Consider the following 14308-nt stretch of genomic DNA (forward strand, 5'->3'; position numbering starts at 1 on the left):
ACCATACACCATTTTTGAGTCACAAATAGAGTCAGCAACAGGAAACATCTTTTTATTGCAGTAAGAAGTAAAACAAACACCTGTCAAACACTTAATACACTCTCCAATATCTGAGCCCCCAATAAAAAAATTGCCTCTTTTCACATAACAGCAGTGCCCCTAAAACAGATTCAAATACTTTCCACAAGGATTTAACCCCTATAGAGCCGGTACCTTCAAAACCTAGAAGGGAAAGCACTTACCTGTGGATTCTGCTCTGTCAGGCAGGAGCTGTTTTCTGAGGTGTGGCAGCTTCACCATATCTACCAGGGACCTATAGAAAAGAAAGAACAGAGTAACCAACTCTGGCTTTCTATAATAGGGGTAGCGATAATATTAGAGGTTTAAGCAAAGACCACCTCGCCGTCGTCTAACTGATAATAGCCACCATTACTCTTACTAAAGAGATTGACATGTACACAGCATAGCTCCAATCCTTGCTTCCAAGTAAAAGTACCCATTAAAAGGATTACAATCTTCAGACACTATCTTCGCCATCCTCCCGTGATCAAGGCAAAGAGAATGACTGGGGTTTATGGGTAAGGGAAGTGATACTTAACAGCTCTGCTGGGGGTGCTCTTTGCCTCCTCCTGCTGGCCAGGAGCAAATATCCCACTAGTAATTAGAATGTTTTGTGGACTCTCCATGCCATAGGAAAAAAAGAAGGCAAATACTGGTGTACGGCCTTAGTCAAAAACTTGCTTGTAAACAATGTCACATATATAGGCAATTGGATCCATTAGTATAAAGAAATACTGACCTCATATAAACTCCCAGAGTCACAGGCAATGTACAAGTAAAACGTAACATTTAGAGTTCTCCACTTTGAATACTCTTCTCCGCCCACCCCCACCTTCTAATACAACTTCTCTGTCAGCTCAAGACTTTGCCAGCAACTTCAATAACAAAATTGACTCCATCAGAAATGAAATTCCATTCTCTCACCCCCTCAAACGCTCGCAACCAACCACAACCCACATAGCCATAAATTTAGCTCTTAATCCCCTGTTACTGAGGAAGAAGTTTTGGCACTTATACTGCGCTCTCACCTCACTACCTGCTCCCTTGGCCCTATCAACTCACAGCTACTCCCCTCCCTCTCTTCTACCCTTACTCCATACTCACACAGATTTTCAACCTCTCCCTCAGCACCGGTATATTTCCCTCATCTCTGAAACATGCACTGGTCACACCTATCCTCAAAAAACCTTCCCTTGATTCAATCTCCCCATCCAACTACCGCCCTATTTCCCTCCTCCCTCTTAGCTTCTCGAAAAACTAGTATATGCACGCCTATCCCATTTCCTTACCTTAAACTCCCTCCTTGACCCACTGCAATCTGGATTCCGTCCCCATCACTCCACAGAGACGGCAATCGTTAAGGTTACCAACAACCTACTTACAGAAAAATCAAAAGGCCACTTCTTTCTGCTTATCCTCCTTGATCTGTCCGCAGCCTTTGAAACTGTTGACCACACTCTTTTTCTGCAAACCCTCCAATCATTCGGCATCAAACCATACCTTTAGTGTAGCCTTCTCTAGGGCCTCCTCTGCCCCGTCACCATTTTCTGTCTGGATACCGCAAGGCTCTGTCCTCGGTCCCCTACTATCCTCAATCTATACGTCATCATTAGGTTCCCTTATAAAGTCCCACGGTTTCCAATATCATTTGTATGCCGACGACACCCAAATCTACTTGCACCAGACCTTCCTTGCTAACCCGTGTCACTAACTGTCTTTCTCACATCTCTTCCTGGATGTCCTCTCACTACCTCAAGCTAAATCTATCCAAAACTGAGCTCCTTATTTTCCCCCCTTCTTCCAAAATCTCCACCCCCAATCCCTCTATAACTGTCGACAACTCCATCATTACCCCTACCCCACATGCCCAATGTCTCTGGGTCACATTTGACTCAGATCTTTCACTCCTCACATTCAGTCCTTGGCTAAAGCCTGCCGCTTCCACCTTAAAAACATCTCTAAAATTAGACATTTCCTTACACAAGACACAACTAAGATTTTAATCCACTCTCTCATGCAATCCCGCCTCGATTACTGCAACTCTGTCCTCTCTGGTCTCCCCAGCTGCCGCCTAGCTCCTTTACAATCCATAATGAATGACTCTGCCAGACTCATCTTCCTTAAACGTTGCTCTTCATCTGCTGCCATTCTCTGCCAATACCTTCACTGGCTTCCTCTTGTCTCTAGTATTAAACAGAAAATTCTCACTCTGACATACAAAGCCCTCAACTGCACTGATCCCCCCTATATCTCAGACCTTGTCTCCAGATACTCTCCCTCCCGTCCCCTTCGCTCTGCTCATGACCTCCTACTATCCTCCTCTCTTGTTACCTCATCACACTCCCGTTTACAGGACTTCTCCAGACTGGCTCCCATCTAGAGGAACTCTCTGCCTTGCTCCACAAGACTCTCCCCTAGTTTTGAAAGCTTCAAGCGCTCCATAAAAACTCTACTGTTCAGGGATGCATACAACCTATGCTGACCTTACTTTATACCAGTTCCTCTCCTCCATTGCTATCACCTGAACCCCCTTAGCATGTATGCCTAAGAGTCCAGCTGTTTGTAGATCACCTTTTTAAGAGCTTACTACAACAGGGCCCTCTACCCTGTAGAAACCAAGGTCACTTAAGGGTCAATAATAATTAATATAATGCCTGGGTGCTACATGAACGTACAGGACTCCAGATAAATGTTGGTTTGTAGGCCCCATCTAAAAAACAGACAAATACCTTTCAATATCATCATCAATAAAGTTTTTTTGTTTTGTCCAGAAACTGAACTTTCCATAAAAAGCAACACAATGTCTAAAAATAAAAATACAAAAAGTGTATATCACATGAACACAATAATTTATTTCCAAAACAATATATATGTATATATACTGATTTACAAAATATAGTTAAAAAAGTTACCAGATTACCTTTAGTAGTATAAACATCTGGTTAGATATCCATCCAAACATTCTAAATGAATAAACAGTATTTTTATACCAAATGTATATAAAACACATAAAAAAGTACAAATATTTGAATAAATTAAAAAATATATATATTTAATATAAAGCTTATGTGACATCTGCTTTCTAACAAATGTGCAGAAAAAAATATATGACTTGTAATCTAAACCTTGGTCAAGTGGATATACTTAAAGGGATAAGAAAGTCAATAATAAACTTGCATGATTCAGAGAGAGTATGTTAATTTTAAGACACTTTTAAAGTTACTTCTATTTTCAAATGTACTTTGTGCTCTTGATATCCGTCGTTGAAAAATAACATGTATGGATCCTACACTAGTGGGTGCTATCTGCTGATTGGTGCCTGCACACATTTAATCTCTTGTGATTGGCTCACTAGATGAGTTTAGTTAGTTCTCAGTAGTGCACCACTGATTCTTCAGAAAATTTGATAATAAAAGTAAATTGGAAAGTTGTTTAAAAGTGTATGCTTTATCTGAATCAACAACAACAATTGGGGGTTTCATGTCCATTTAAAAAAATGTACATAAGGTAAATATACCCACCTAAATAAAGTATACATCAGTGTACCGTATATATTAAAAAAAAATGAATAATCTAATTTAAATGTACACTAGATCTAGTCTGTAAAAAACAACAACTATTTGAATTGTGTGCAAACAATGGGCTTGATTGACCACAGCTGAAGAATATGTTCTGAAACAAAAGACAAATACCCAGTACCTATATTATTTTTCCAATTAAATAAACATCCGAGAATTATTTCATTTCTTAAATAATATAGATCAAAATATGACAATTAGAGAAAGCTTTCTAAACTTGATGCAATTCATTCTTAGCAAATCTTGTCATGTGTCCTTAGATTATCACTATACACCAGCACTCATAGCTTTTTTGAAATTTAAGAAGTTTCTTTTCTTTTTGTGGACAGATGAAGATTTCAAAGTCTCACTAGGCGCTCGGAAAATAAATAGCTTTTCTCCATTTTCTGGTAATTCTCTCTCTTCTGAATTTCCAAACTGCTTAGATCGGCCAACGGACTGCAAGAGCTTAGAGAAATCCTCTGTGTGTGAGAATGAGACGCGCTTCACTGGGCGCAGACGTTTCTTTTTCAGAATGCTGAAACAAACCCCACAAAGAACATAATTAGTTGGGACTCATATGGTGTAGCAATAAATAATGACATTCATTTAACTTGCTCATTTTTTGTAAGGGATTGTACAAGTCAGTGAAACATTATTCTCTAAGAACACATTTTCTTTGACTCATATCAAGGTAACCCTGAAGAGTTTTGGGCATAGCGGAAAGTAATCTAGTAGTATCATGTTGGGAAAAAATATGACTGAACTATAAAACATATTTATGTTCTTTTGAAACTGCAAGCTTAACAATACTGTATAACTTATTTTGCTTTAACAAGACATAAATGAACTTGCTATATTCACAAAATGCAAACAAACACCAAATGAGGGCTAACTTTCATGAGGGAAATTCTACTGTAATTTGACATTATATGCACTATATCTATAGGGGTCGATTTATCAAAGCATCAATCTCGGTGCATTCGCTGGATTCAATACGCTCGCCAGACATCGCTGCTGCGAATCCACATACAATACCCTTATTTATTATAAAGTCTGTCTAAAACACGCGCGCCAAGTATACAGCGATGAGCATCGGACTGTTGATAAATAAGAGTTATCGATCTTGCGGCTATTCTGTTTTTTCCAACTTTATTTATACCATATCATTACTGTAAATGAACAAGCACATTTCTCTAAAGCTAATCTTTTATTTTTCATCTGTTAATGTCCAAGAAATAGCTATATTTATACCTGAACAAACAATAATATCTTATTGTTTTATTTATTTGTTATACAAAAAATCTGATCTATGATATTTTCACATCATTTTTTTTTTATATTTATTTTTATTGAGGTTCTTAAACATACAAAGTATAGAAAATGGACAATGAGAAACATGTTGTACAAATATAGTCAGGCATACATGAAAACTTGTTTTGAAACAATAACAGATATTACATAAAATATTGTGTAAAACCTCAAGATTTTTCTTTTCTAGTTACCTTCTCAAAAACTATATTCTGTTTGGGACACTTTTGGACCCTTGACCACGTATTACGCTCTTTAGTGGAGGCAGGTTAGCTTGGCCTATAGCCACTTTTGGGCTTGTTAATATGAGAAACAATGTTAGTGGGTAGTACTAACTACGAACTTTTGAGCTTGGTAATATGAGAAACAGAATTAGTAGATATTACTCTCTGCAATGCTGGGAGCAAGAATATATAAATATATAGAAAGTTTCCTGGGGATTATTATGTACATATAGGGTTATAGCAAAAGTATCTAGAAAATAATATATAATACTCCTAGGGAGACTTGTCAGATATAAACCAATACAATAGGACTGATTTGAGACTCAGTTCATATAGCTAGAAGGACCATATAAGACGGTATTTAAAGGTCTAGAAAAACAGCGTAGGACACCGCACCATAAACCTTAAGAAGAGCAGTGCATAACACGGCTGAAGGTGTTTACTGATAGATAAACTCTAAGGAAAAATATACATTGAAATCAAACATAATGAAAGATAAAAAACTTTTTCTTGTCTCTTTCATCCAAAAGGTCTATTATTGCTGCCCCTTGCCATACTATAGTATGGTCGCTGACATTCTCCAGAGTTAACTAGTGGTGCTTGACAAACATATTTTAAACAGGTTACTTTCTACTGTAATATTGAGCATCATCTCACAAGCCAAATTACCCAGATGGTCTAGCTCAGATAGATGCGGGTGTTATAAACTTAGTAAAGTGAGTACACATTGCCTAAAAAAATAAAATAATAAAAAAAATAAGTAATCACTGAATAGGTACCCACTATCTATAAACAAGAGAAAATGTGACAGGAGGAACATACCCTACTATTATTGGAAGGGAAAATATCTTAATAGGGAGGCATATGCCCTTGATATGGAGACATATCTATAGTATCAATATAGGCTCTATAGGCGAAGCTCAATAAACCTTCTAATGTAAGGAGGTGTGGATAACTTTCAATTGTTGTCAAGCTATCTCTATGAAAAGGGAGTATCTCTTACGGGTGTTAACTGAGTGTGGGGGAGCTTGCAATATGCTTCAGGTAGTTACGTTGCACTAGTCTCCATTTTAAATGGGCTATGGCTTAACTAAAGAATTTAGACAAACCCTCTTTAAATAGGCTGGCGAGCTGTGCCATGTCGCCCCGGCCGTAGCCAACACATTGACAGTTTAATATCCCAGCTAGAGAGTAAATAGAGTGATGTTAACAGCTAAATACATCACTGTAATGAACATAGCATAGCATAACACTTAAATTGTATACATTAATAAAGCAGTGCAGAGATATACTTTTAAAAAGAACTCTTGGATAATCTATTTTAGTCCGATTACTCCCTACAGGACAAACCTCACCGGTCTAAGTTTTCATTCTCCCATAACCTCCTATATGGAACAAACAGTCCTACTATGCCAGTTTCCTTCATTTGCACTATGCCTGACAGGATGGTGAAAAAATGAATCTAGCCTCCTGGGTCAAAAGGGCTTTAAGACAGTCTAGTGAGTGCCACTGAGCCCAACGCTTTGGATTTCTGCTTTAGTCCCATCCCTGCAATCTCAGGGCACTCGTGGTTGCGTGACATTTTCCTAGTTCTGTTACCTCTGATCATGGCTGTTAGTTGGCCTCTTGCCTCAATGATCCTACGATTCGTAGATGGAGTGGCTGATGTGTATCCTCTGAGCCCCACATACATTACATACACCTTTGCCACAAGAGGATCTGTTGCTGCGTCGCCCATTATTTTAAGTTCAGCCGGCTCCGGATATAGTGAGCTAGGGAAAGACCATTCTTTAGGACATCTATCGGTACCTAGTACTAGCGTAGCCCTATCAATGACAGGCAAGTAGGCTACCTCTCTATTTAGTGGCTCAATAGTTCCCTGTTTTTCACACTCACTTAGACCAGTCTCCACTCGCATGTCTAAGTCTCTCTCTGGAGGTAGTGTCAGCGTTCCTGGTAGCACGACTTTGTTGGCGCTTTTCCACTGAGCTTGTATGATCTCTTCAAGGCAGGAAAAATGGTCTCCCAAGAGGTGATCTAATGCCCCCAGCAAATTTAGTTCAAAAGGCTCCTTCATGTCAATGTAGATATGAAGTCTGTAGCTCATGGTAGTTTTCAAATGTGGTTGTTATTCCAATTTAATAGTATCTGCGTACATTAAGACCCATAGGTCTGAGGGGAAGATTCATGCGGCAGCCCCAGTCACGCTATTCTCTATCCAAAAACCAGTGATTGCCTAGCTAGAAGTCATACGCGGCTTACTTGGATAACATAGGCCAGGGTGTCATTAATTCGCTCCTGAACTTCTGACAAAGTATGTAGACGATTATAGCTTCCAAGTATGAAAGTCCTAGTAGGATAACTCTTCTCATTTGTAGCTAAAGAACAAGTTTAATAGAATATATGCAGGAGCTTCATTGAGACACGTCCTGCCGCTCCAAGCGTATATCATGACAGTAAAGAGGCAATTTTAATTTCTGCTGTATCTGAATCATGACAGTTTAATGTTAGGTGGACTATCCCTTTGAGCTATCATCTTAAGATTATATTGAATCAAACATCAATCGATTTTTAAAATCATTGTCAAAAATATTACACTGTGTGTCCTAATGTAATCATCAATGTTTAATTTCACATATGCATACTTTCAAAGTATAATACACAATGTAACAAATGGCACGTACAAGTTCTGATGAGTGATTAATGACACAAGTATCGAGCAATTTGATTCGTTAGTGATAGTATAAAATGTATATTTAAATCAGATTGGCTGATGTCATAAAACATGTGATTATGTATTTCCCAATCAAAAGTGGTGGAAAATGTTACTAGTTTGTGGGTTGTTTAGGAGTTTGAGTATTGCGTCAAATTGGTGCGAAGCATTGCGTCAAATTTGGTGCGAAATACAGTGCAGATTGATCAAAAAAAGGAAGTTAGCTATAGTATGTAATGTATTTATTTCATTTGTATCCCTATATCTAATAGTCCTATTGCCAGACAGACATTACCTGTCTGACAGCAGGACTAGTAGATATAGGCATATATCCCTTGAAATTACATGTGATTATAATATTATTATTTAACATATTATTTAGATACTGAACATGCGTCTTTGTTTGTCTGTGTGATTTAGAAAGAGTAAACAATTGTAATCAACTTTCTAATTTACATAAATATGTAATAAGCTTCATTCTCTTGCAGCATCAAACATAATCTTTCTGGGCATTCAGACTCCCATTGATTTCTATGGCATTCACGGCCTCAAGGGTGGCGATTTAAATGATAGGTAAGCTGCGGCAGAAAAGATGTGAGCCTACCTGTTAAATGTTTGATAAATTGGGAAGAGGGTCAAACAGAGTCGAATGTGAATTCGAAACATCTGGAATGACGCAAACATTGATCTGCGTCGGATTGAGATCCTGGGAGTGTATATTACGTCCCACATTTCAACATTTGACGACGTTGATGCTTTGTTAACTACGGCGGATTCAATTTGCATAGAATATGACGCAAGATTCAAGCGGATTCCATCGTATTATCAGTTGAAGCTTTGATAAATCGGCCCCATAGAGCTCATAAAGCAGAGGGTTAACCTTTACACAATATCTGTTCTGACAATATTACCTTTACTATTAAACATATTAGTGACTTACATGATGTAAGGGATGGGAAACTTTTCATGATTCTTTACACTAATAATAATTCAATAGTCAATGTATTAGATGTTTACTTTACAACTTTGCTTAATAGTGAACATATCTATACACATTATGCATACATATATTTAGTATATATACATATTTAGCACATATTTGCCTTTTAGAGAAATGCCTTTAAAGAAAGTTACACATGTATTTCTCACTGTTTTTGCTCTGCTGTCTGTACTCATTGCAGACAGTGTACTTATCTCAAAGGAGAAGGGGGTCCCATTCCAACGAGGAGTGTGGGAATCTGTCTGTATGCAAGAGGATTCATTTCTTTGTTTTGAGAAAAACTCTTAAGTTAACTAACATAATTGATACAAAATTGATTGATATAACACAGACATGCCAGTCTGAAATATCTGGCTTTAATCCTGGCTTCCTGTGTATGCTGATATTAATGCCTTATTTGAAATCTGAAGATAAGTAACGTTTATAGTTTAATCATCACCTTGATTATAAGCTGATTTATATGATTGTACTACGTTCATAATAAACACTGCTATTGTTATACTGCAATTTTGTGCTGAGTTCCATTTTTTCAGTACTATTGAGAGTGCACCACAGTTTCAGGACATAACACATGAGAAGGGCAAAATTAAAGGGGGATACAAATCCCTATGGCAGCTAAAGGTCTTTAAATAGAGATTCATATTTTAAGGTGAAAATTATATTTATCTTGATCCTGGCATCATTATTTGGGTCCTTTTGAAAGTGATAAAGGCTCAAATGCCACAGGCGCTTTACCTACAAATGCGCACTGTGGTGCTCTACTCCAATATCAGCTTTGGACTAGCTGCGCTCATGTTCTCAAACAAATAAGTGTCCATTTCACCTTAAAGTTTTAATACAAATAGGAAGGCAAATAGGTTCTCTGCTCATTTAGGGTTTGGGGATAACAATACATCAGTCATGTTAACATGAGATGTTTGAATGAGCATATTAATGGTGGGACAGCATTGCAAGCTAAAGCATAATAGAAGCTAGTGTATAACTAGTATACTGTAATGCAGACTTAGAAATATTCTATCAGATCAACAAACATTTAAAATGTATTCTAGGATTATCTATCTATCTATCTATCTATCTATCTATATATACATATACAGGCAAAAAATTGGTGTATGTGCACTCTCACCAACGTTCAACAACTACCAGGGTGCTGTACGGTGTATAATAAAAAGCAAAAAAGAAGCACTCACTGGATATTCATCAAATAGTGACCAGAAATTTAATGTAGTTTGTGACGTTTCGGGACAACAACAGTCCCTTCCTCTGACAAATAAACACTGAACAAAAGCTGCCTTAAAGGGACACTCAGGTTAAATTCAATTTTCATGATTCAGATACATCATGTAATTTTAAACAACTTTCCAATTTACTTCCATTAAAAAAAATGTGCATATTCTTTTATATTTACACTTTTTGAGTCACCAGATCCTACTGAGCATGTGCAAGAATGCACAGACTATACGTATATGCATTTGTGATTGGCTGATTGCTATCACATGGTACAAGGGGAGTGGAAATATACATGACTTTGAAATTTGTTATTAAAAAAAATCTACTACTCATTTGAAGTTCAGACTAAGTGCTATTGCATTGTCTTGTTATCTTGCATTTGTTGATTATGCAAATCTAATGTGTTGACTGGTCCTTTAAATAGGCTCCCAAATACACTCCCCTCAGGTTCAGCCAATCAGGCTGAATAATTACACACACCCATATAGTGACCAATGAAAAAACATAATCCAAATTGTGCATGTGACTGTTATAGTATTGTTGCAAAAATGCTTTAAAAACAAATTCCCTTTGGACCCCAATGCTAGTGGTCATGCCCTCTAGTTACAATAAACATCATATGTGGTTATCAATCGTCTAAATAAAAGTAAAAAGTCCTAAAGTCGTCTATTATTGAACATCCAATCAAACATTGGATTGCAAAAACTCAACTTGTAATTGGTTCAAATTCGTCATTCCTCATACTCCTGATCCGCCCCTTGTTGCCAGGGACGCGATCAGCTGTATGTCTATAGCCATCAAACAAAATTACCGATCAGCCCCTGATTGCTAGGGACACAAACCTCGGTACAACTTTAACACTCGAAAAAGATACGCATCACAGCACACAATAGCGCCTATGCTGCTAAGTTACTAATTACCTGCGCCTTTCCAGATACTATGTAGCCGATCGCCCTGTAAAAGACTATCAAACATGTCAACAAAGAATCGTCCAATGGCAAAGTGCCATGTAGAAGAATGGGCGTGTATATAGGAACGTGCATGCCTCAGTAGTAAAAATGCTAATGTCTAGTACATCACAATCCCACATGCCAATGGCGAAGAGCCACGACGAAAAATAGGCGTTCACATAAAGATTTGCATGTCTCAATCGTAAATACACTGACATCCGATATACCGCAATCAAAAACGTAAATAAAAAACCAAAACAAGACATTTAAACAAAAATCAACGACCACATTGCCACAAAATACACCAATGTATAAACCAATATGCTTATATTGGTTTATACATTGGTGTATTTTGTGGCAATGTGGCATTTTTACTACTGAGGCATGCACGTTCCTGAGGAATGACGAATTTGAACCAATTACAAGTTGAGTTTTTGCAATCCAATGTTTGATTGGATGTTCAATAATAGACGACTTTAGGACTTTTTACTTTTATTTAGACGATTGATAACCACATATGATGTTTATTGTAACTAGAGGGCATGACCACTAGCATTGGGGTCCAAAGGGAATTTGTTTTTAAAGCATTTTTGCAACAATACTATAACAGTCACATGCACAATTTGGATTATGTTTTTTCATTGGTCACTATATGGGTGTGTGTAATTATTCAGCCTGATTGGCTGAACCTGAGGGGAGTGTATTTGGGAGCCTATTTAAGGCAGCTTTTGTTCAGTGTTTATTTGTCAGAGGAAGGGACTGTTGTCCCGAAACGTCACAAACTACATTAAATTTCTGGTCACTATTTGATGAAAATCCAGTGATTGCTTCTTTTTTGCTTTTTATATATATATATATATATATATATATATATATATATGAATAAAAGTTTGTGTATCTTTTTTTTATTACAAGAACCTGTTTAAGACAGGCATGCCTGCTAAAAAAGGGATCATGAAAATGTCCACACACATACATATATACATATTCTGTCACTTGCAATCAAGGGTGACTGAACTTGCTTTCCCTCTTTTAAACAGTACAGACTTGCAAATCAAAAATGTGTCAAGGAGGCAGGCATTTAAAGGTCAATAAAGCACTGTGTATGAAGATTCAGGTGATGACTCATCACACCAGATTTTATCCAATTTCCCTTTCTCTTCACTTTCTTTATTTTCTCCTCTGGTGGGTTCCTTTTTCTCTTCATGTCTCTCGTCCTGTTTCTGCATTTGTGTCTAATCTACCCAGCTATGTCTGAAAACGTGCTGCTTTAGCATTTCTCTTTATTCTGTAGTCTTTGTCTCCCTCCTGCCTGTCCATATGTCTCTATGTAAGTAGGAAAGTATATGTCACCCAAAGGCAGATACAATATAAGCTTTCACTATGACACATACTCTGTCAGGGAAATCCAAACAAAGAAACAAATGAGCAATTTCATAGCGGATCTGCTTTAGTACACAGTATTTATTACATGTGCAATAATAAATGTTATTTGTCCAATAATTCATATCTGTAAATTCCTTAGCAACAAAAGCCTCAATTGGCTAATGTAACAGACAACCTTCTAGAACTGCAAAATAAAATCAGTTCCATTGTGTAGCAATGTCAAATATAGAATCCATGTGAGAACAAAAAAATGCTCAATAGACCACTAGACATTAGGTTACTGCTAGCTGTGACTGAGGCTGACCTTTTCAGTAAAGCAGTTCAAAAAAAAAAAAAAAAGATTACATTACCTCTTAGAAACAGTCCTTTACTTTCTTCTATAAAGGTAAGACGAGTCCACGGATTCATCCTTTACTTGTGGGATATTATCCTTCCCTACAGGAAGTGGCAAAGAGCACCACAGCAGAGCTGTCTATATAGCTCCTCCCTTAGCTCCACCCCCCAGTCATTCTCTGCCTACTCTAAGTACTAGGAAGGGTAAAGTGAAAGAGGTGATAAAATATTAGTTTTTAATTTCTTCAAGCAAGAGTTTGCTATTTTAAATGGTACCGGTGTGTACTATTTACTCTCAGGCAGCAGATGGATGAAGACTGCTGCCTCGAGGATGATGATCTTAGCATTTGTAACTAAGGTCCATTGCTGTTCCCACAGAGGCTGAGGAGTACAGGAAACTTCAGTGTGAGGAACGGTTTCATGCTATGCAGCAATGAGGTATGTTCAGTCATATTTTTCTAGAGAGACTGTGTATTTCAGAAAGGCTGACATTATACCCAGGAAGGTAAGGATAAGCAGTAATCCTAGAGCTAAAAAAAAGGGCATTACTTAGCTTGCATATGGGGCCAATTACTAATATTTTAGCTACTAAAAGTATGTCGCAGGATGATTCTCAGTCAGAAGAGAATCAGGTTATGCCATCTAATTCTCCCCAAGTGTCACAACCGTTAACGACTGCACAAGCGACGCCAAGTACTAGTGCGTCTAATTCTTTCATCCTGCAAGATATGGCCGCAGTTATGAATATTACCCTCACAGAGGTTTTATCTAAGCTGCCTGGGTTGCAGGGGAAACGAAGCAGGTCTGGTGTGAGAACAAACACAGAGCCTTCTGATGCTTTATTAGCCATATCAGATGTACCCTCACAATGTTCTGAAGTGAGGGATTTGCTGGCTGAGGGAGAGATTTCTGACTTAGGAAATATGTTCCCTCAGACAGATTCAGATATGACGGCTTTTAAATTTAAACTAGAACACCTCCGCTTATTGCTCAGGGAGGTTTTAGCGACTCTGGATGATTGTGACCCTATTGTAGTTCCAGAGAAATTTTGTAAAATGGACAGATTCCTAGAGGTTCCTGCCTACACTTTTTTCGGTCCCTAAGAGGATTTTGGAAATTGTTACTAAGGAGTGGAATAGACCAGGTATTCCGTTCGCTCCCCCTCCTACTTTTAAGAAAATGTTTCCCATATCAGACGCTGTGCGGGACTCGTGGCAGACAGTCCCTAAGGTGGAGGGAGCTATTTCTACACTGGCTAAGCGTACAACTATACCTATTGAAGACAGTTGTGCTTTCAAAGATCCTATGGATAAAAAATTAGAGGGTCTCCTGAAGAAAATATTTGTTCATCAAGGTTTTCTTCTCCAACCTATAGCGTGCATCGTTCCTGTAACTACTGCAGCGTCCTGGAAGAGGCCCTTTAGGTTGAGACTCCATTAGAGGATATTCTGGATAGAATTAGGGCTCTCAAGCTAGCTAATTCTTTCATTACAGATGCCGCTTTTCAATTGGCTAAATTAGCGGAGAAGAATTCAGGTTTTGCC

General features: G+C 37.8%; 1 protein-coding gene across 2 annotated transcripts in view; it reads right to left on the reverse strand.

Moving 5' to 3' along the window:
- Positions 1-2892: 2892 nt before the first annotated feature.
- Positions 2893-14308, reverse strand: part of EVC2 (EvC ciliary complex subunit 2) — a 427809-nt gene continuing 416393 nt past the window's right edge. For both annotated transcript variants that reach the window (XM_053704149.1, XM_053704148.1), the window contains one exon: positions 2893-4155. In XM_053704149.1, the coding sequence (XP_053560124.1) occupies positions 3906-4155 (250 nt within the window). In that variant the 3' untranslated portion in view covers positions 2893-3905. The remainder of the gene's footprint in view (positions 4156-14308) is intronic.

Source organism: Bombina bombina, chromosome 2, assembly GCF_027579735.1.
Source record: "Bombina bombina isolate aBomBom1 chromosome 2, aBomBom1.pri, whole genome shotgun sequence".
Lineage (NCBI taxonomy): Eukaryota > Metazoa > Chordata > Amphibia > Anura > Bombinatoridae > Bombina > Bombina bombina.